Source organism: Dermochelys coriacea, chromosome 10, assembly GCF_009764565.3.
Source record: "Dermochelys coriacea isolate rDerCor1 chromosome 10, rDerCor1.pri.v4, whole genome shotgun sequence".
Classification (NCBI taxonomy): Eukaryota; Metazoa; Chordata; order Testudines; family Dermochelyidae; genus Dermochelys; species Dermochelys coriacea.
The window spans coordinates 35,739,979-35,762,478 of record NC_050077.1 but is presented as its reverse complement, the minus strand read 5'-3'; the positions used below and the strand labels follow the sequence as shown (position 1 = coordinate 35,762,478).

Here is a 22,500-nt window from a genome sequence, read left to right as displayed (position 1 = left end):
GGGCGTTCACGGCACCGTTTCTTGCCTCTGAACTGGGGTATTAACTGCCCCACTAGCGTCCTAGAGGAGAGGAGTGGAGAGGGAGGGGACCCGGGCCTGCCCTCTACTCCGGGTCCCAGCCCAGGGGCCCTAGGGATAGTGGTACACCACTTGAACTAGCGGTTCCTTTCCCTGGGCTACTTCCTTCTCCTGCCCTTCAGCTTGTGGGGCTTCCTGCCCTCCCTCTGCACAAACCAGGTGTCCTTTTATCTAGGGTCTTGGTCTTCTTAGCTCACTGCAGCACTTCTCCAAACTCTCCTCTGCTTCCCTCCTAACTGCTCTCTGCTCCAACACCAATCCACTCTTTTTCAACTCCTCCTCTTGTCTGATTGAAGCGGGTCGGGGGGGGGTTTTCAGGTGACTGGCTTCAGGTGCTTTAATTAATCTATAGCAAACTTTCTTCCCTCTACAGGGAATAAGGCTTCCATCTAATACTCTCCTGCTGCATTACATAATGTAACATCATACACAGGAGAGCAGCTCCTGATTTACACCAGTGAAAACAGAGAGTCAGACCTATGGAGTTCGGTGTCAAGAGTCCATCGTCAGTTCCAGAAATGCAGGATCTTTCCCACTGGGGACAGCACGTCACAGGCATCTTATTCGAGGGGGAAGGAATTCACAGCTTGCGCAGACAATCATGAGATGAGGTTACAGGGGCTCAATGGCCCACAGAGGGGAGAATCAGAGGCAAGCTGCTGGGATAGTGAGACAGACACAGGGGTTTCTATTCTATCAGGACCAGCTGAGGGGCTCACCCACAGCCTCCATTCCCAGCGACAGTCCTCCAGCGTGGGGGGAGGGGGATTTACTGGTGGCTGCCCACCTGGATTGCTGCTCAGCTGGGATTTATGCTGTAATTTGCAGCACTGCTAAATAAAGTCAGCAAAGAAAAAGGAGAGGGGGGGTGGATGGGTCAGCGGTGGCAGCATGGCTCCAAAGCTCCCATCACTCACATCTCCACTAAGCAAATCAGAAGGCACTTCCAGCTGTTGGGCTCCAGCCTCCAGTGCCTGAAATGCTTATACCTGGCTTCACTTTATACGGACACGCAGGGTACCTCGAACAGGAAGCTTCCCTGCCTTTACTGCATCGCAGGGGTCAGACTCACTGAGAGTGGACAGGCACAGGGAATGCAAGCAAATGCCCTGGTGCACACAGAGGCCCATGCCCAGATTTGTACAATGTTTCCCAGGTTCCTTGCATCAGGCGAGGGGCAACTCCGCCAACATCTCTGCATCACCCATTGGCACACTTCTCTGCAACCCCTAGGAGAAGCGTGTCAAAGGGCTCTACAAACTAACTGACATGTGAACTAAGGCCCTCATGCAGAAAGGTACTAGAGCACATGAACAGCCCCAGGGAAGCCAGACAAAGTTAAACACATATTTAGGCCTTAATTCAGCAAGGTACTTGAGGGCACAATCCTGCAAGGTGCCAAGTAACTCACAGGGAGCGTCTCCTGGGTAGAAGTCAACCAGTGTCAAGGGCACTCGGCAGATCCCATGGAACATTCACTGCATGCTGCAGAATTAAACTCTGTCATGTTCCCACTGAAACAGCAAAATTTCCATCGGACTTCAATGGTAGCCACATCCCTTCACCATCAGTGAAATGCAGACTGCTCTGACAGCACCACATCAAACAAAATTCAGGGGGAGAGTAATTATGATGGGATAGCCTAGTTTTGGCAATTAATTGATCTTTGACTATTAGCGGTAAATATGCCCAATGGCCTGTGATGGGATGTTAGAAGGGGTGGGATCTGAGTTACTACAGAGAATTCTTTCCTGGGTGTCTGGCTGGTGAGTCTTGCCCACATGCTCAGGGTTTAGCTGATCGCCATATTTGGGGTCGGGAAGAAATTTTCCTCCAGGGCAGATTGGCAGAGGCCCTGCAGGATTTTCATCTTCCTCTGCAGCATGGAGCACAGATCACTTGCTGGAGGATTCTCTGCACCTTGAAATCTTTAAACCATGATTTGAGGACTTCAGTAGCTCAGACATAGGTTAGGGGTTTATTACAGGAGTGGGTGGGTGAGATTCCATGGCCTGTGTTGTGCAGGAGGTTAGGAGACGAACATGATGGTCCCTTCTGACCTTAAAGTCTATGAGTCTCATTTCCCCTACTAGAATGTAGTCAGCTCATTGGGGCTCAACATCCCAGGTCCCACAAGTGCTGCATGCTCTTTAAGGGACCACGAGGAGTCAGGACCACAGTTTTACATCTCATCAGACCCAGCCCCACTACCATTCTGGTAGATGTGGCTTGGGACTGACTCCAAGGGCACCTGTGAGCTTACAAGTACTATTTCCTGAAGCACCTCCTTACATTGTGCCACCCAACTACTGACCAGGCCCAATTCCATTTTGCTTGGGTGGTCAGATGGGATCACAGCAGTGGATAGGATCTTCAGACAGCAGCTCACTAAGTCTGGATCAGTTCATACACACAGCTGTTCCATAAAGGTCATTTAATTCCTATATCTGTGACACTCCTGCCCACTGGATATCGTTCATCTCTTTGGCTACCTCTTATATTGGTGACAGCCTCTGAGAAGCTCAAAGGATAAACGCTTCTATCCATACTGATCTCATCCTTTGCTAATCAGCCAACATGTCTTCCCCTCTCCTCCTTGTGCATCTCCTGGAGGTGCTTAAACAGACCCCGGTTTTGTGGTGCTTCCTCTCTTCCCTGTGCCGATGATAGCAGCTCTGGGGCCAGCATGCTAACTGATCCTAATGGGCCAGCGAAAGAATATGAAATATTGCTTTGGACTAGAGGTGCTGACTAGATAGTTGCAAAGCCAAGATGGAAATTCACCTCAGCTATATCTGGTTCACAGAGCACCCTGCACAGTAAAGAGGGGGCACAAGTCTATGCGATCCCAGGGCCTACCAGACAGAAACCCTCTCTCTGGATTTCCTGCTTCACTAAAGAGAACAGCAGAATGCACCATAAAATGCCAGGACTTTTACTGCCCTTGGTATTTGTGATGTCACAGGATGCTGCACTATGGGATACCATCAGTGAGCCAGGAAGCACCAAGAGGATGTCAAGGGGTGGAAGTGTACCTTATAATATGCGGAAACCCTGACTTCCTCGGTGCCTGCCGATTCAGGGGAACATTCTGCACAGAAATCCAGGCTATTCAGCTTTGCTGTGTGGTTCACCTATAAAACAGTCACTCTTTTGGTTTCTCGGGCACAGCAAGGTGAATTAAAAAGGGATTACACTGAACCAGAAAGGGCAGCAGGGACAGACTCAGAGTTGTTAGCAGCGGCTGGACTGTACGTGTTCAGTTCTCACTCTGCGACATCAGCACCGGATGCCCACAGCAAAGATTGCCCCCTTGGCCTCCCAGGGTATCTACCCAGAAGGAGAAAACCTTCACTTGCCCCAGGCAGGCCTCTGAAATACTCACTCCTGAGATATTTCAGTAAGACAGTAACTACCAATTAAGCACCTACGAATTATACTGTACTCTGGAAGACGTTGGACTCAGACTTTATTAAGCCCAACATACTGTTTACTGCCTCCTTCAGAGAATGATTGTTCAAGTTAGCAGCTAAATAGCTACAATCCAGAGCTGGTCACTATCCAACCATAACCAATTAGCCCCTTAATTGCCAAGTGCCATAGAAACAGCACACCAGGAACAATCTGATTCCCAGGCAATCCCACTGCACTACGCTCCTCACTATACAATGCCTGCTCCCCCCACTTGCAGCTTCCCTCCCTCTCTCCCCACTGACTGGTAGCCATAGGCAGCGGTGTGGTGTACTGACCAGCCTGCCCTCACTCTGGGCTTCCCAGATCACTGCATTTCCCACTCTCCACCCCACCACCCACAGCTCAAGCTCTCCTCCAACCCTACAGTCCTCCTTCCCATCCCATCCCCCATGCACACAGATGCTAAATAAATCCAGGCACGTCATCATTCTTGGATTTTTTTTTTAAGTTCCACGATTAAGTAGTTAAGGCAGGTCAAATTCTGCAGCCTGTTTAAACGCACATCTCCTGCCCCTTCTGCCAAGAACTTCCCCTTCCTGAGTAATCTTGGCACAAGCTGGCATGTGCACACTCCGAAGGGAGGGAGGGAAGGCTAAGCCGCCCATGGGTCACAGATGAAGGAGAGAGAGAGAGAGAGAGAGAGAGTCAGCATTCTGCCTGCAAGAGACTTAACACTACACATGACAGATAGGGCTTGTCGACTGCTGTGACCGCTCAGCCACCTTACTATGGACAGTGCACTTGCAGACAGCCTATTAAACACACAAAGCAAGCTGAGACACTCCCCGCCCCATGGCTGGCTCCAGCACCCAGACTAGCACTCCAAGGGAGTGGGAAGTGTCTACATGACTGCAGTGAACCAGAGCATCATGACCCGATTTTATTTGCTCATTAGGAGATTCTGTACTGTCCACGTGCTCTGCATCATGCCTAATTCACCCATCGCCATGGCACTTCGGGGCCGAGGAAGCTGCTGTCAATATGTTGGCAGTGCTGCCTCATGCCAGAGGATGGAATCCCAGGGGTCATGCTATTTTTTTTTTTTAAAAAACACCCCCAGAAGCATTATGTGCTTCTAAATCCATCCCTCTCTGCAGACACACACTAAAGCCACCAGGCAATGCAGCTGTGAAAGACTCTTCACTCAGTTTCCTAGCATGTTAACGACAAGCAGCTACGGTCTGATGAGACTCCCTACTCCAGCCAAGGCTGCATGTAGAGTAGGTGACCCTCAGCACAGGGACCAGAACAAGCACAGAATTGCCTGTGCACACAACCTCAGTCCCCTAAATGCAGTCTGAATGGAGATACCACCTCCTCTGGCTAAGGGGAAAGAAGCTGCTGCTTTCCTGCCATTCTGCTTTTGGCCTGCATGGCTATCTGAGAGGCACTCTCATCATGCCAAGGGTCAGCTGGAAAGAAATCGCTTGCATCACAACTCAGCCAGGGCAGACCAATGCATAGCTCCCAGTGGGCTCTAAGGGGAACCACAATAGCCATTCGGTGGGATTTTCGAAGACACAAACTCTTACTAACTGTCAATGGGAGTGAGACACCAAACTGATACTGGTGCACCCATTGTCTTTTATACAAAGGCGGGCACCTGTGGAAACTACAGGCCCCAGCAAGCACTGTCAATCTGAGCACTGCATGCTGGGAGCTCTAGTCTCCAGGGTCTTACTCACTGCATTGAAGATGAGGGGGGCTGCAATCTGATCCATTGTACACAAGGCAGAGGCAGCTCTCGGGCTCCCAGCAGGTTGTCAGGCTGGCCTTCCACAGGACAAACTTTGCGTGGTTCTGGCACCCATCCAACAACTGTACCTTTCTGTGAAGCTCTGTCAGTATGTCTGGGCATGGGAAGGGAGGTAAATGGCAGGGCAAGGAGACACTTAGGGTACACCCTGAAACAGCAGGGCCACACCCTGTACAGATTCGGGGCTGAACTGCCTAGCAAAGGGACAGATCCCAAAGTGAATGTGTGCGTAACCTTCCAGTCGGGGGCTGCAGGCAGTTTGCTGCTGGATTTGATAACCTGCTGTACCAGAGAAGAGCTTCCACCTAGTACAAGCCATCTGTAACACAGGCTCTTTCCCCCCACCCCCTTCAGTTGGTTTCTTCATAACTCGTCATTGCCGACTTCAGTTCCATTCCCAGGGATGCAGAGAGAGACCATTTCTGGCATGAATGACGGGATGTTCTGTTAGCTAGTCCTCACAAGCTGTATTATTTGTGCTCTGCTAGTACTATGCCTGGAGGCCTGGTGAGGCTTGCAGTGGGTCACTGGGCAGCTTTAGTCCTGGGGGAAGGTGCCCTAGTAGTTACTGAGAAGGCTACGCACTAGAGGGAAGAAGGCTGGAACAATGCAGCAACGAGGCCTCACTCAGAGCAGAGCACAGATGCACACTGTAATCTACAGCCCAAAGATTTTTACATTCCAAAAGCACTGACACTTCATTCTCCCAGTCCTGATTAATTTTCTTGTTGTTACTCCACTCCCAGAACAGTTGCCCTCCCCATCACACTGGCCATCTCACCCTGGATTCAGATGGACCACTTGCAATGGACATGGCCCAGAAGTCTGTTTCTCCCAGGTACAGCAAACAAGCCTGAGACGAGATGAATGCAGCTTTGACAGAGCCCTTCTATCCCACTCCATGAGCTGCCCAGGGACTCAGGGGCGGGGAAAAATCACTACCTTTTAAATGTTGGCTTCTAAACCATCTTGTTAACCAAGACCTGACTTTCCATTCTGTAGGAGCATAGGTGGTGTCAGACCAGATTACACTCAAATGCAGCATCCTGCCTCCTGCAGCGGCCCATATCTGATGCTTCAAAGCAAAGCAAAAACCACCACCCAACAATCCAAGAAGCTTCCTGCCTGACCCATGCTGTGATCAGCTGTCACCTCAAAGCCGGCGATTCGGTCACCCTTACCCTTAGCTGCTGGGACACATTGCAAGGGAGTGGGAGTGCAAGGGTTAACACAGCCAGTTTCTCAGAGGGGCAGACATTCCCCAGCACTCTGCAGGCGCAATATTGGCTCTCTTATTTCCCCAGCCTTAGCATGACCTCTGGGAAATCTTCCTACCTTTGCCTTCCTTGAAGTGGCTGAACCATGCCTGGGAGCTCAGCAGGTTCCCCCTTCCTGATGCCAGCATATTAATTCCATAGTTACTTCTGAGAGGCAGCTATGCACGATGTCTCTCAGCGGACCCAGAGCTCCTTCGGGATGATCTGCCCTGAAATATTGATCCACGCTTCCGCCCCAAACCTGTTTCCTTTCATGCAGCAGAGGAGTTTGCAGTGAAGCTAATAGAGCTGTTCAGGGGAGACTCAACAGAGCTCTCTTTTTTCAGTGCTCGCTCTTCCCCCTCCCGCCAATCCCCTCTCCCTTCCCTGCCCTGCCCCGCAAGCCCCTAAGGACTTTTGTCCGGGCATCAATGAGGAGAAATGCATCCAGAATGCTCCAAACCCGTCTCCAGACCCCTCCCCAAGTGGGTACGGCAAGCAGTTCCAGTGGCATGGTGGACCCACCAGCTGCCAGAGCAGCTTTCACACACACAGGAGACAGCTTCCTTGATAACCAGCCCACAGCTCTGGACTCGCTCTGGAAGGGATCATGAGGACAGGACCATGGACCTGAGTGTATTCACAGCAAAATGCTAACCTGCTTCTGTAAAGCAAAACCATCAAGGCCTCTGCAGACTGGGAGACAGCCACAGATCTGTGTGTACATGCACCTGGAGAGTATCAGATATCACAGCGATGGGTGCAGCAAGAACCTAGAGGAAGTGGCAAAATGGTCTCTTGCTACACCAATGGTGAGCATCTTGACATTAACACTATTTAAAACACAGGCCAGCTGTGCTTTCTCTGCTGCACTATAGCACAGCTCTGTGCTGCCACAGCCCAGGCAAAGGGTCTCAGTATTTGCTTTCGAAATCCAAACCATGGGCTCTAAATGCAGCTATTAGATTTTGCACTGGGCTGGCCCTTACCATGCAAGTTCTGAGTCCACATGCAGATTCCTGGGGAGGGCCACAGGAAAGAAAAGTTATAAAACCCTTCCATTGCCCTGGAAAGAGGACACGTAGCCTTTCACTTCTAGGTCCTGGCTTGGAATCCCGCCCAGGTTGGTAGGGCCTGAACTCCATTACCACTGGAGGGCTGTTCAGTGACCTACGTGTGGCTCAGTCCAGGCCCCAGTGAACAAGCATCCTCCCTCCCAGAATTCACCCCACCAGGGTCAGAGACACCAGACTCCCTTTTTGTCCCAGGCTTATTGTGAGGGCAGCACAAGGGGAAAGCTTGTCCTGGTGCTGCTGCTGCTACCTGTTTGTGGGCAAACTGAGCGCATCAGTCTCCAGAGCTACCACGCCACCACCAGTCACCAGCACGAAGGTGTACATGCATGGACTCCACAACCCTGCCCCACCCCACAAGTATGTCCTCTGAGCTCTCCACAGCTCCAGAGCAACATGTTCAAAATAGCGACAATTTAAACAACCAAGAAGCTTTGCAGACCAGTGTCTGGGTCAAGCTGCCTGTGTGCTAAACATACAGGTGCTACTGAAAGGCTGGGGATGTCTCAGGAGCAGTTGGGGGGTCCATGAGGAAGCCAAGATATCACCCCAAGCACCATGTGTTTCAGAGAGACCTGGCACCCAGAGAGTTACAACCCAGCATTCCCAGCTAGATGGTATCCGTGGCAACGAGTGACAGTCTTATTCCACCAAGTCCCAGCTGAAGTTCAACACCATGGTGATTCCCAGAGGGAATAACAGCGAAGCGCACAGAGCTAAGCCAGACGTGCCCATCTCACTGCTACCATAGCACCCGCTGCTGGGGGGGTCCCAGTACTGGCATTACAGACGGATCCCAGTCAGATGACAGCCCAGAGGGAAGCAGAGAAGAAGTGGAGACCCTGGCCCCATGTCTAGCATGAGCAGGAAGGGCGTCCCGAGACACACAGGCCTTGTCTGTACCATTACGGTTTGGGAGACAGGGTCTCTCTTCCCGGCTCCACACATGGAAACAAGCAGCATAATCTGCTGCAACTCAGACACATCATGAGTCAAACCAGAGCCAGGTCTTCTCCAGCCGCATCTTAGCCGGGGGCCTCTTTGAGCCTGGTCTGAGAGACCTGGAAGCGGAGACTAGGAAGCAGTTTGCCAGTTCCAGAATCCCCATGCGCACAAGCCGGTTTTGGCTGGCACCGCATAGAAGTGGCTCCATTCATATCCAGAAGCTCTGGAAATACACCCCTGACATCCCTAACTGAACCTCCCATCTCACAGCACAGTCCCTGGTTTGTGCCGTTCAAATTAAATGGCTCAGAGAACAAGATGAGAAGAGGGGAGTTTAGGGGGTAAAGAGCAGAGGGGAAATAAAAAGTTTCTGGCAGGTCTAACCCTGCTCCATGTATAACTGTGGTGAGGGAGCTCTCAAAAACATGAGCCACCCAGTAGGCAGTTGTGGCCTCTGGGAATGAGGTAGTTGGCTCTGTTTGAGTTGGGCCAGAATCAACGGGGCTTCTAGAGAGACTAAAGGATCCTCAGAACTCCACACAAAAATTCCCCTACAAAAACACCGGTTAGAGCCAAATTTCCTATATAAGCTTATTTACACAAGACCTGGAGAAATGTCCCAAACTAGCGATCGTATCATTTTTACCTACACAGAGACACGGCTCAAGGTCTGAGCAAATGGGCTGGAAGCCAGGAAACTCATAAGACTGACACAGACTCTGCCACTAAGGGCTTTTCTACACTTGCAGTTGTAGAGCGCTTTGGGTTCAACCAGCCTTCAGAGAGCGCATCAGGGAAAGCACTCCAGTCTGTCCACACTGAGAGCTGAAAGTGCACTGGCGTGGCCACATCTGCAGCAGCATTGGGAGCAGTGCATTATGGGCAGCTATCCCAGCATTCAAGTGGCTGCAACGTACTTTTCAAATGGGGAGCGGGTGGGGTGGAGTGTGTTGTGTGTATGTGGGGGGAGAGAGAGTGGGTTTTTGGGGGGCTGAGAGTGTGTCAGCACACTGTCTCGTAAGTACAGACCCCCCTCCTTCCCATGCCTCTCTCTCTCTCTCTCTCACTCACTCAAAGCAAACATTAGCTGTTTGGTTTTTTAAATGGAGCTTTGAAAGGGCCACTTCCGCATTCATCCCGAGTTCACAACAAAGACAAGAGAGGCCACTTCAGTTAATGGGATTATGGGACGTTTCTGGAGGTCAATCAGAGCGCTGTAACGTAAATCCTCGTGTACAGGACCTGCAGGTCTCACCCAATACGCAACAGCCTTTAATCCTCTGGTGGTGGTGGAGTATCAGGAGCGCTCCAGCCAGGGAGTTAGAGCGCTCTATGTGCCTTGCCAGTGTGGACAGGGGAATAAGGTAGAGCGCTCTAGGAGGCTTTATTGCAGTGTAACGTGCAAGTGTAGCCAAGCCCTAACTCCTTTCCGTGACTTTGGGCAAGTCACTTCCCCTCTCTGCCTCAAATATAAAGTGTGAACAGTGTGACCAGCCAACCCTCCCAGCGCCCTTTCGGGGTAAAGCCATTTACATCTCTAAAGTTCCAGCCCCCAAGCCTCCACCTTGGGTGACACACATGTGCAGGCACAGCCCACCAGCATCAATAATGACAAATATAAATTCTGCTAATCTCCCTAAATAAAACCACCCGGTAACCCAGTGCATGGAGATGTGCTGGGACACCAGAGGATGGAAGGGGACCAGAGATTTGGCTGCCTTCCCCCAGTTAATATGCAGAACACCGCTGAGGTCAATGATCAGCTAATGGCACCATGTGCAAATTAAGAAATCGGGAGAGTTTACAGCCATCCTTCACCACTTGTTAACACTCCCAATGGCCTTGTAGGCATGCTGAGAAAGTAAGGGCAAAAGCACAGAGCATGCAGAACCCCACCCAGGAGAGCCAATTGTCCAATGCTAGCCAGGCTGCTGTGGCTGCTCCAGATTTGGTGATGGCCATGCTGATCTCAGCAGGACTGGAGAGAACCCCGAAGCAGCTTGTGACTGTAGGTGACAGCATTGCCCAAGCCGCTGCTGGCAGGAGCAGAGGTCGCTGGCTCTCAGCCAGCTAACAACAGCTAAGCCAGCTCCTTGCCAAGCAGCCAGCATGATCACTGGCCATAAGGAGGGGAGGTGTTGTCTAGTGGACGAAGCGCAGGAGTGCTCCCATATTTTAATCCTGGCTTTGGCACACCCAGTGTGTGGACATATCTCTTTCCCCCACCACCCCCACTTATGTGCCTCAGTTTCCCCATTTGTAAAATGGAGAGAATACCACCTCCCTTGCAAGGGTGGTGGTCTAACTACTAATGTCTTTTGAGCCAAAAATTCAGTAGAAGTCATGTTCTACTCCCTACAGTGATTGGGGCCTACCAACATTTAATTCAATAAAAGCCTTTTTAAAATGTATTTGATGCCACAGCAGAATTTTTAGAATTTCTACAGTGCTTGGAAAAGTCAAGAGACCGTGCTGCAGAATTCCGCTCCAGCTTTTCACAGAGCCCATGGGGCTATGGGCTAGACCAAAACTGGCTGCAGTCGAGGGGACCAGAAAAACCCAGATTGAGCTGGGAGCTGTCTCACCACAACCTGCCTCAGAAGGAGGAAGACTGGCAACACAGGTGACAGAAAAAAATTTTCAGCGTTAAATTAAACGCATTTTCACAGCGAAATCCATCCAAACTGCTTCATGAGGTGTCTACACACAGGAGCCACCAGTAAACCACTAAAATACAGTCATCTCTGGGGTATAACGCATCAGCTATCTAACAGCACATAGCAACACAACAGATTAGTACAGAAGGTACCGTATCAGTCTGCAATTACAGGGGGGAATTCAGAGAGGCAGAATGTAATTACTCAAATTTGAATTGAGCAAGAATTTTTTTTACCTCCCTTTATGAAAAATGCAGGGGTGAAAGTAAGTCGAGTGACTTACCGGTACTCTGGGGTCAGCTCTGGCCCCTGGAAGGGGCAGGGCCTAGGGCAGAAGGGGCAGGGTTGAGGGGGTCAGAGCCAGCCGCAGCCCACCCTGTAAGGTAAATGACCCCCCCCCCCAGGGTAGCAGCAGCAGCCCGGGGCTCCAGGGGCTATTTAAAGGGCCCAGGACTCCCCTGCTTCTACCGCCCTGGTCCTTTAAATAGCCACCGGAGCCCTGGAGTAGCGGTGGCGGGGCTCTAGCGGCTATTTAAAGGGCCCGGGCAGTAGAAGCAGGGGAGCCCCAGGCTCTTTAAATAGCTGCCGGAGCTCTGCAGCCGCTACCCCAGGGCTCCAGCAGCAGGTCTCTGGAGGCAATTTAAAGGGCCTGGGGCTCCCCTGCTTCTACTGCCCGGGCCCTTTAAATAGCCACTAGAGCCCCACCACCGCTACTCCAGGGCTCCGGTGGCTATTTAAAGGACTGGGGCAGCCCTTTAAATTGCCCCCTGGGGAAGCCGGGCTGTCCCAGTACGGTGTACCGGCTCTTACCGGTATGCCGTACTGGGGCGTACCAGCTTACTTTCACCTCTGGAAAAATGCCATGAGAATTCATGACAAGCAACCACAACCTCTCTCAAGTCTCACTGCAAAGACAGTCCAGAGCCGTCCAACACAAACCCTAGTTCAATACTGATGGAAGACTGCACCCTAACAAGCCACCAGCTCCTAAATGGTCCATAGAAAACTCTCACCCAAGGACTGACTTGCCCTGACTCCATTTAGCTTCCAAGATGTGATGAAATCACAGGCAAAGACGACTCCAAGCTAATCAGAGATTTCAACAACAGAACAATAACCTCAAACCCCAGGGGTTCCCACTCTATAGAAGGCACTTAGGTAGCTCCCAGCATCACAGCACCTCACTAGCTTTAGCAATACACAGCCTCACAACTCCCAGGGAGGCAGAGCAGCGCTGTTACCCCCTGTCCATGGTGGGTAACAGAGAGGCTCAGAGAGATTAACTGATTTGCCCAACATCACACAGGAAACTTACACAGAGCAGGGCCTTCTCCCATGTTCTAAGCCAGCTCTCTAACTACTGGGCCACCCTTTACTTTCCTCCAGGTCCTTCTGTCTTGAGCATAAGAGGAATGCCAAACATGAGGCCTACCCAGTCTGCAGTATCAGCATCTTTAAAACACAGTGCCTGCCTCATTCCAGCCTATAAACCCCTAAAGGGGGAAGGCACCTTTTCCTCCCGCCCCGACATGCTTGCAAGTCTCTGCTCTCCCCCACACTCTACTCACAATCACCACCTTCCAAGCAATTTTTTTTTTTTGAGTAAACAGATCAGTGTTCATTCAGATTACGCAAGCCAGCTAGAGTCCTTTGCTCTGCACTGGACTACATAGACCAATGTATTATTAGCTCAGAAGCTGGATGTACCCAGGCAGGAAATCAGCAGGCAAAGTCAAGTCAATCCTAGAACTTCACTCCAGCCTCAGATTGACTGTGCACTACTGTACTTCCTTCCTGCTCTGCTGGGCTCCAGGGGATAGGACATTCAAAGGCAAGAGCCGACGCCGTCTGCTCAGATTTGTTTTATTTATTTATTTATTAGAAGAGTGTATTCATCCACCCTGCTCTGGATACAGATTAGCTGCCTTTGCTCAATATCGTAGTTCCACAGGCCTCAAGATGGGAGCTGTGGGTACTTTGATATATGGATTGAAAGACCGTCTAATTTCACTGGGGCTTCTGAACGTAGCTCTGTAACTGCTGCCTAAAAGCAAATTCTTTCCACACAAGAACTTCTTGGTGAATCACAACTGGAGATCTTCCTGCCTGCGAGAGCCACAGCCTACTTTTTTTTTTTTTTTTTTTTTTGGTGTGGGGGAAAGGGGACTATTTCTGTATTCCTGCTCTAGCGGAAAACACACAGCTCTCATACAGCTCCCCTAATAAGACACCGGCTTTATCTGCTTGGAAACCAGTTGTTCCTCCTCTTGAACACCGCATCCATCACACCTTTTCCACCATGGAGGCTGACCAGTTAGGAAATTTATATCCATGCTCCAGTATCCCACAATGCACCACCCCTCATCACACAGGTTCTCAAGTCCTCAAAAATCTGAATCAAATGCTGCACTGAATTAGATCAGTCAGATCTTCTACAAGAGTAGCACACATTGCCTTTTGGTATCGCGCAGGCCCACAAGCAGCAGACTGGCTCAGCCCGGCGGACCCTGGCCCCTGCCTCTCCAGCATATGCCACTCAGAAGTTTCAGCCAAAGGATGAACAGTTGTTTGTGCCATTGTTTCTCTCCCCTGTGGGAGGTTTGGAAATTCAGTTTCAGAACCCTGATATGCAGTATAGATGAGAAGCAAGCATTTAAACTGGGAGGAGAACAACTGTTGCACAGACATAGAAGGTACACACTTGAAATCTAAACAAACTAACAGGAGGCCATCCCCAGAGGCTGGTGGCACAGCTATAATGGCACAGACTACATGACATGGCCTTTTTAAAGCCCCCTGGAGCATTGCTGGGAATCTGGTCACATGGCCGAGAGCAAAGGTAACAAATGATTAAATTACACAGTTGCCATCTTACAGGAAAGCCAAGGCAGAGCTGCGAAGGAGCACAGCATGGAATTGTTTGCCCCAGGGTTTCCCCGTGCCTGTGCCAGCAAGACCCAGATGCCATGAAGCAGGGCAAAAAAACTCACTGGGATTTACAGCAGTGGGCAAAAGACAGGTACACGACATACACAAACACTGTCATCACAGCAAACATTTTCAGAGTGAAGCCAGAACAGCTCAGAGACGCTTGGAAGCAAGCTGCTACTCCTACAGTCTCTATACAGACTCAGGCTGGTACAGTCACCCTACAAGCCGAGAAGCTATAAAAAGCAAGCATTAATCAGAGGCTCAAATATTATTAGCACAAAACACAGCAGCCTTTATAGCCAAGGCTCCCTGGGCAGCACACTGTTAGATGCTTTCAACATACCTCTCAACCTGCAAGAGACTAAATATAGGACACCAGTCACCTAATAGGAGGAAAAATCTTAATTGCAAGCAGCTCAAAGGGAGAAAAGATAGTGGGATGTATAGTGATTCAGCTGCATCTGCAGTTTGATTTGCAGATCTCACTGGAGCTGGGGGGATTGGTGATGTGGGACAAGTTCCCCTTGGAGGTAATTGTCTCTGAGGCCTGTTTGGTTTTTGGTCTGTAATTTTTATTTTCATCTTGTTATTTCTTGCCAAGGGCAGAAGCACAAAAACACCATATCTCACTCTTAGGAGTTCATGGACTCTTGCTGCTTATCCCCACCAACCTGGAGTCATAATCCTCCATTTGTGATACTGTCATCACTTCTATAGCAACCAGTTGAGAAGTCACAAGTAAGATGAGAGGCCATAAGCAGCAGGACCAGGGCCAATGCTTAAAGGAATCGAGAGCCCGTTCTCACAAAGGCAGCTTTGCTATTAAAAGGAGCAGGGAAATCTAGGATAGACATGCAGAAGTGCATGTTTCCTTGAGACATCAGCTGCTCTTTAAAAAGGACCCAGCCTGGCCCTACTGATGTCAATAGGAATTTGGCCCCAGATTTCAACTGGACCAAGATCTGGCCTTAGTAAAGCTAACTCAGCACCAGGGCCAAGCAGGGCAGAAGGTAATTTAGCCCCAAATTACTGTTCTGGGTTCAGGGCACAGCTGAGAGGTATGCAATCAGGCTCCTTCCCCTGTTTCTTACCTTCGTGCCCGGTGCTGTAAGTGCTGATGCTGCTGTGTTATAAGGGCACTTTCCCAAACAGGGCCACTGTGGCTACTCCTATACCAGCTCGCAACCGGGTGCCCCGGGTAGGGTGGGCTAGTGAAGCCATGGTCCGACTCCGTCTCTGCGGCCAGCGATGAGGCAGAGCTCCCCATGCTTCCCCCCTACCCAGATCACGCCAAGATTTATCCTAGGTTAGGTCCGAGCCAGCAGAAAGGGGCGAGGTGCTGCGACATGGACTGGCGTAAAGATCCCAATACTGTAGAAAGGGAGGTCGGTTCTGATCAAAAGAAGGGGGGGAAAAAAAAAAGGAAAGGAAAGGAAAGGAAGAGAAAGAAACAAGGTATGATATACATCACCACCACTAGGATTCCCAAAACCTGCTAATGATCTCTCTGAACAAGACAGTTCCAGAGTTTATTGGGGATGGGGAGGTTTTGTTTTAACAGGCCAGTCCATCCCAGTCTGGAGGCGGGAGACACATGGTGGTTTCATAGAGGCTTCCTCTGGCTAAACACCCTAGACTCCTGGCTCCCTAACTTTGGAGGGCAGCTATACCACTCCCAGCTGTACTTTGGGTGTGATTGGCAATGCCTGTGGACGCCTACTCAACTGTTCCCAACCCACCAGGAAGCGCAGTTGGTGCAAGACAACCGAGCAGAGCCAAGCATAGAGGATTGTCATTAAGATAAAGGAATCCAAGGATAAACCGTAGAGTCCCAATCACAATGCCTGAAGCACCAGCTCTTGGGAACGACTAGCACAGAAAGGGTTTCTGAAGGCCCCAAACTCTAAAAATCTGACAAGCCAATTAAGTCAACCCTGAAAAGTAGGACTTGTCTGTTTGACTAGGGCAGTGGTTCTCAACCTTTTTTCACTGGTGACCCCTTTCACACAGCAAGCCTCTGAGTGCGACTCTTCCTTATAAATTAAAAACACATTTTTAATATATTTAACACCATTATAAATGCTGGAGGCAAAGCGGGGTTTGGGGTGGAGGCTGACAGCTCGCAACCCCCCATGTAATAGCCTCATGGCCCCCTGAGGGGTCCTGACCCCTAGTTTGAGAACCCCTGGTCTAGGGCAAGGAGGTGTTTTTTGTTTTTTTAAAGGAATAAAGTTTCATTCCTTTTTTTCAGCATCATCATACTAAAAGGGATGGCAAGCAGATTTTGTGCCTAGGCTGGTAAATTTTCATCAACCATTTTTTGCATTGTGGAATGAAATGTGAAACATTTACACCCTTCCAGGTAGACTAGATTTCTAACAAACAAAGACTGAAACAAAGACTGTAAAATGCAGTTTTTCATTCCCAGGATTATTCCAGGGAATCAAGAAAGGTCTCGGTGGATAGCAGACCCCAGAACACTGGAGCTCTTGCAACAGGTGCAGTTTTGCTAGAAGTTTAGCACCAAAACTAAATGCATTAGTTATTAAATGAATATTATTAACCACCTTTTAAATGGTTTCTTCTTTATTCTCCATGGTCTGTAATGATCGGTTAAAAAAAAAAAAGTCTGAGAATAATTATTTCTTGGCCCTTCCTTGACTTTTGTCTCCCTAATTGGCCAGCACAGATTCTGTGCATCTGCATTACCAAAAGGCAGCACGGCTCTGGTACATTGCTGCCAACACGAGAAACTCATTGATTATTGGGGGACTGGCAAAAATGGTCCCTTGTTTTTTCCTTCAATAACTGCCATCTGAGTAGTTAAGTTGTAAGAAGTTATATTTTCCCTCCAGGGGGTGGGGGAGAGGTGGAATAAAAAAAAAGAAAGATACTTACTATCCAGAGGACATTTCTCGTAAGATTACTGTAATTTTAAAGAAAAGGAGTACTTGTGGCACCTTAGAGACTAACATATTTATTTGAGCATAAGCTTTCGTGAGCTACAGCTCACTTCATCGGATGACGAAGGCTTATGGTCAAATAAATTTGTTAGTCTCTAAGGTGCCGCAAGTACTCCTTTTCTTTTTGCGAATACAGACTAACACGGCTGCTACTTTGAAACCTGTCATTATAATTTTAAAGGTAGGTCAGATTTGAGACATGGTCTGTTTTGCATCTATAAAAAACCTTAACCTTCTGCCTCAGCCGTTGATAACTTCAACAGGGCCACTCTCCTATATGTTCCAGCAGCCACTTTCGCTATACAGCTGAAGGGACAGAGAATGTTTGGCACATGACTTATAGGGCTGGTAGGCTGAAACTTTTTTCCCCTCCAGGATTCAAATTTTAACAGGTGTGACAGGGCAAGGCCAGATGGCTATGGAAGAGTAGTGGGAAATAGATATATTAGCTCCAGGCTAAACAAATCCCTGGTACCAGGATAAGTGAAATGGCAGCTGCTCCAGGTCAATTAAGACACCTGGGGCCAATTAAGAACTTTCCAGAAAGCAGGGAGAAGGCTAGGTTGATTGGGACACCTGAAGCCAATCAGGGGCTGGCTGAAACTAGTTAAAAGCCTCCCAGTCAGTCAGGTGGGTGTGCATGTCAGGAGCTGTGGGAAGAAGTTGTGCTGTTGGAGAGGCTGAGTAGTACACACCATATCAGGCACAAGGAAGGAGGCCCTGAGGTAAGGGTGAAGTAGAGCTTGAAGAAGTAAGGGCTGCTGTGGGGGAAGTAGCCCAGGGAATTGTACATGTCATGTTTCTAAAAGGTTTGCTACCATAGCTGATACTACTAGGGTCCCTGGGCTAGAGCCCGGAGTAGAGGGTGGGGCTGGGCTCTTCCCCCCCCCCCCCCTCACCTTAGCCCCCTGATTAATCACTGAGACTGTGCAACAACAGAGACTGTGCAAGGAAGGATAACTTCTCCCCACCTCCCTTGCTGGCTTATGATTAAAATGGCTCAGTAGACTGTGACCCTTGTCTCTAGAGAAAGAAGGGTTACGTGGAGGGTCACAGTGAACATCTGAGACTAGCGAAATCCGCCAGGAAATGCTGGACCCACGGAGGCAAGGCCAGAGCTTTGTCACACAGGCAAGAGGGAAACTGAGATCAGAAAAATGCAGACACTAATGAATCTCCAAATTAAAACACAAGCGAAGGATGGGAAGGAAATCTAACATTAAAAATCTTTCCGCATACAGAGTTACACAACCAGATAAAGCAACTCCAACAGTCTCGTTTGAAACCATTTCCTCAGCAACTCACCCAAGCTGAGAAGGCCACGCCACTCCTCTTCCCCCTTCTATAAGAGAGAGCCTCAGGGACATGCAAGTTTTAACTCCCCAGACTCTGCTAGGTGGAAGACAAGTTAGCAATGATGCAAGCAGCTGGCATCCAGAATATTACTGCTGCCCTGTCCCATTCCTCCTCCCCTGCCCCTCCAGGTCTGTTACAGGAAGTCTGATCAGCCACCCTGAATGCAAATGTATTTTGGGAAACAGATGATGGAATCCTGGTTTAATACTACTCAGTAAATCTCTGTGGTGGGTGGAGTTGGGTGAAGGAAGGGATCTCTCTCTCTCTCATATATAGTCAGGATAACCTAGCTAAGCTGGAGCTGTGTCTAACTCTATTTGGGCTACTTTTCTGTCAGCACTGTGAAATCTGATTGCTTTAGGCAAAGCATTAAATCTCTCATCTTGGGCTGGACCCCTCAGCACTAAGAATGGCCCTCCCTTTAACCAACAGGAAACCCTGTTATTAAAAAAAAAAGTGAGATCCAGTTTGCAAACAAGCACTAGCAGGATTGTAGTGACAGCATTAGATGCTTCCTCATTTCAAATTTATGCAGAACTCACGCCAGCTCCCATGCCTAGAACAGTGGTGGTCAGGGAATGGCTTAATAATCCAACCCACCGTTTGCCCTTCAGAAAAATAAGTGGTGTTTTTAAAAAATGAATGCAAGTTCTAATAATTACATGCTACTTCACATGGGTATTTAGCCATGATTAGTTAATTCTTTGCAGCAGTGTGAAAACAGGTAAAGTGCAATATAAGTGTCAAATATTAAGGGTCTCTCATTCAGTGATTTGTAAAACTCCAAAGGTGGAGAGTGCACACAGAAGGGTAAATAATGCGTGTTAAATATATTTAGCGAGTGATACAGCAAGCCACAGAAAACTTCACACAAGTGGAGGGGAGGAAAAACAAACACAGGCTTCCCCTCCCTAGTTAGGAAATTCCTGGACAGCTGGAGCTGGGAGACAGCAGATTTTTCCTCCTAGTGAAGAAGGCACTTCTTCGATTGATCTAATTTGTATTTGTATGGATTTAATTTGCTCCAGGACACAGAGGCAACATAAGGAAGAATGGGGTGAGGGGTTAGCTAGTAGAAAGGAGTAATAGTTAAGCACCTATGTGTTTTCTTTGAGGGTTTTAAAGTACAGTAACTACTAGGTTTGGAGTGGTACCGTTAATTGCTCCGGAAATACTGTTTTCAAAACAAACTGATTTGATTTTTGGAAATAAATTACCCCTACCACCCACTTATCACCGCTCGCTCACAGATCCCTCCCCACAGCCACCAGCAGCAGCCTCCACAAGGAGTCGGCCGGCCGGCCGGCACTCCCAGCGCCGGCGGACCCAGGGGTGAAGCTCTCCCATGAAGGGCGCGCTCCGGCCAGCCCAGAGCAGCAGGCGGCGGGGTCGCCGCAGCAATGCCCGCTCCGGGGCTCACGCCGCTGCGAAGCCGACCCGGACCAGGCGCGCACGAGGCTCGGCTCCTCGCTCCCGGGAAGAAGCGCGAAGCGGGCTCCGGATCTGCCGGTGGGCGGCTGGGAGCGTTCCGCGGCTCCCCGCGAAGAGTGGCCGGGCCGAGCCCCTGCCCCGCGAGGGAGACGGCGCGCCCGGGGCAACGCAACGACCCCGCCGCAGCCCAGCCCGGCGTGGGGGTCGCTCCGCTCACCGGCCTTTCGGCAGCAGCCGCTCCGAGCCCGCGGGGGGGTGCACGGAGGCGGGGGGCACCCTCTTCCCCACAAACTGTGCCGGCTGGGGGAGGTAGAGCCTCTGGCAGTGCCCTGGGATGGCAGCTGCAACTGCCCGGCCACCTCGCCTCGCGCGGGAGATCCCCCCGGCCGTCTCCCCCTCTCCCGGGAAGAGCAGCGTGCAGCGCCGGACACGCGGCGCGAGGGACTCGCTCCGGGCAGGAGGAAACGGCAGAGCGCAGGGCTGGCCCCACAACGCTGCGCTCGAGGGCTGAGCCCAGGGGCCGAATGGCTCACAGCTCGCACCGCGGTTCCCAAGCCGGAGCAGATGCTTTCAGCCCCAGGGCCAGCTGCGCACCACCTTGGAAACAAAGCGCGATGCCAGGGGGCAGGGAGGGGGTGTATTTCATGCCTGCAAGATTTAACGTCACACACTGAGGGGTGCAAGGGAGTGCACAGCTAGGGGGGTCTGCTCAGTGGCAGATTTAGAGTTAGTAGGGCCCTGGGGGCAGCTTCATTTTTGGGGACCCAGCCCATTCTCTCATCTCTCCCCCACACACACTCCCCATTTCCCCCCCTTCCTCCTCCTCCTCTATTCTAAGTAATGAGAAATAAATTAAAATAAAGTGAGGTACCTTGAGTGGGGCAAGGGTGCAGGCTGTGGGCTGGGAGGGGCAGCGCTTACCTCAGGTGGCATGGCTTCCAAAGCAACTGGCACCCACAGCCCTCCAGCAGCAGTTCCTAGGCACAGGGAGGGGGGGTCTCCACGTGCCGCTGCCCCCAGGCGCTGCCCCCACAGCTCCCATTGGCTGCAGTTCCCAGCCAATGGGAGCTGTGGAGTCGGCGTTCAGGGTGGGGGCAGCGCACAGAGACACACACACACACACACACACACACACACACACACCCCTGGGACCACAAGGTCATGCTGGCCACTTCTGGCAGCAAAGCAGTGCAGAGGGAGGGAGGCAGAGTGAGCAGGGAGCCACCTTAGCCCTGCTGCTGGCACATCTCTGTGCACCCCTTGGGGGGAGGGAGGCAGCGGGCACAGAGCCGCCGCCTCCTCCTCCCCCCCCCCCCACCAGGGGCACACAGAGACATGGCAGCAGCTGGCCACTTCTGGGAGCAGCGTGAGGCCACAGCATTCAGACAGCCTGCCTGAGCCCTGCTGCACCACGCAGCTGGGATTTGAGGGCAGTTTGTCAGTTATTTTTCCTGCATTTTGGGGGGGGGGCCCTGTTGTTGGGGGACCCCATGCCACCACACAGTGTTTCATGGTAAATCTGCTCCTGGATATGCTGGGGGGGGAGTGTCACACACTGATGTGTATATAGTTACAGGATGTGTGTGTGTGTAAGGGGGGTTAGAGTGATGGGTGTAAGCTACGGGGAGTGTGCGTATAAGGGGATCATAGTAATCTGTATGTAAGGCTGTGCATAGCTACACAACAGTGTTTATGTAATAGTCACCCAATGTATAGCTACAGGGGGTGCATATGTAAGGGGTGTTGTATGACTGTGTAAGAGTAACACAATGCATATGTGTTAGTGTCAGAGGATCATAATGGTAAGGGAGGGTCACACACAGTGATCAAGGGGATGTTACAGAGGCATGTGATGTATATGTGCATGGGTGTCTATTGTGTGCATAGAGGAGTGATGGGAAGGAGGAAATGTAAATAAGTAGGCGTTTTGCTCCATTGGGCCAGGACTGAAAGATGCCATAGTGGTGCGAAGCAGTGTGGGTTTCCAGAACATGTGGATAGGACTTCAATAAGAAGCTACATTGCAGGAGGGGAAACAACTACGTTCTTTTCCGTCCTCAGATACCTTTAGGGAGTCACAGCTGCTGGTCTGGGAAAGCAAACAGCCTCCCTAGGATGGCAGGAAAGTGTTTAAGCAACAAAACGCCACCACCTTCAACCCTCCTCTCCCTATATTTTGAGGCTGAAATAAGGTCCTGAGACTTCATGGCCATGACAGCATGCAGGCACCAGTCTGAATGGTCCTGTGGTACAATAGGTGGTCCCATAGGCTTCCCTGCTGGCAGCTGCAGCAGCTTAAGGGCGGTTCAGTTGAAAAGTGGCCAGGTAGAAATTGACACTTCCTTGTACAATCAGCGCCCTGTGTGTAACTGCTGCCTTAGTGACAAAAAAACAAAGTTTTCACTGCCTTTTCCACCAGTTAACCCTACAGAGCCAGCACAGCTAGGGAAAGGACAGACTCCAGCTCACTGCGCATCAGTAAACAATGCTGTATCATGCATCCGATGAAGCAAGCTGTAGCTCATGAAAGCTTATGCTCAAATAAATTAGTTTGTCTAAGTGCCACAAGTCCTCCTTTTC

The 22,500-nt window shown here is 50.4% G+C and overlaps 1 protein-coding gene across 5 annotated transcripts in view; it reads right to left on the bottom strand.

The window, feature by feature from the left end:
• CAPN15 (calpain 15) overlaps positions 1-22,500 on the bottom strand; it is a 100,003-nt gene that overhangs the window by 62,235 nt on the left and 15,268 nt on the right. Inside the window, exons 2-3 of one of the 5 annotated variants that reach the window (XM_043493578.1) lie at positions 18,439-18,522; positions 15,262-15,562 (exon numbers count right to left, since the gene is read on the bottom strand). The exons of 1 other annotated variant lie outside the window; for it this stretch is intronic. In XM_043493578.1, the coding sequence (XP_043349513.1) occupies positions 15,262-15,437 (176 nt within the window). In that variant the 5' untranslated portion in view covers positions 15,438-15,562; positions 18,439-18,522. Of the gene's footprint in view, positions 1-14,513; positions 14,554-15,261; positions 15,563-18,438; positions 18,523-20,841; positions 21,277-22,500 lie in introns of those variants that run through there. 3 more of the 5 variants (XM_043493579.1, XM_043493580.1, XM_043493577.1) reach the window with 3 other exon arrangements.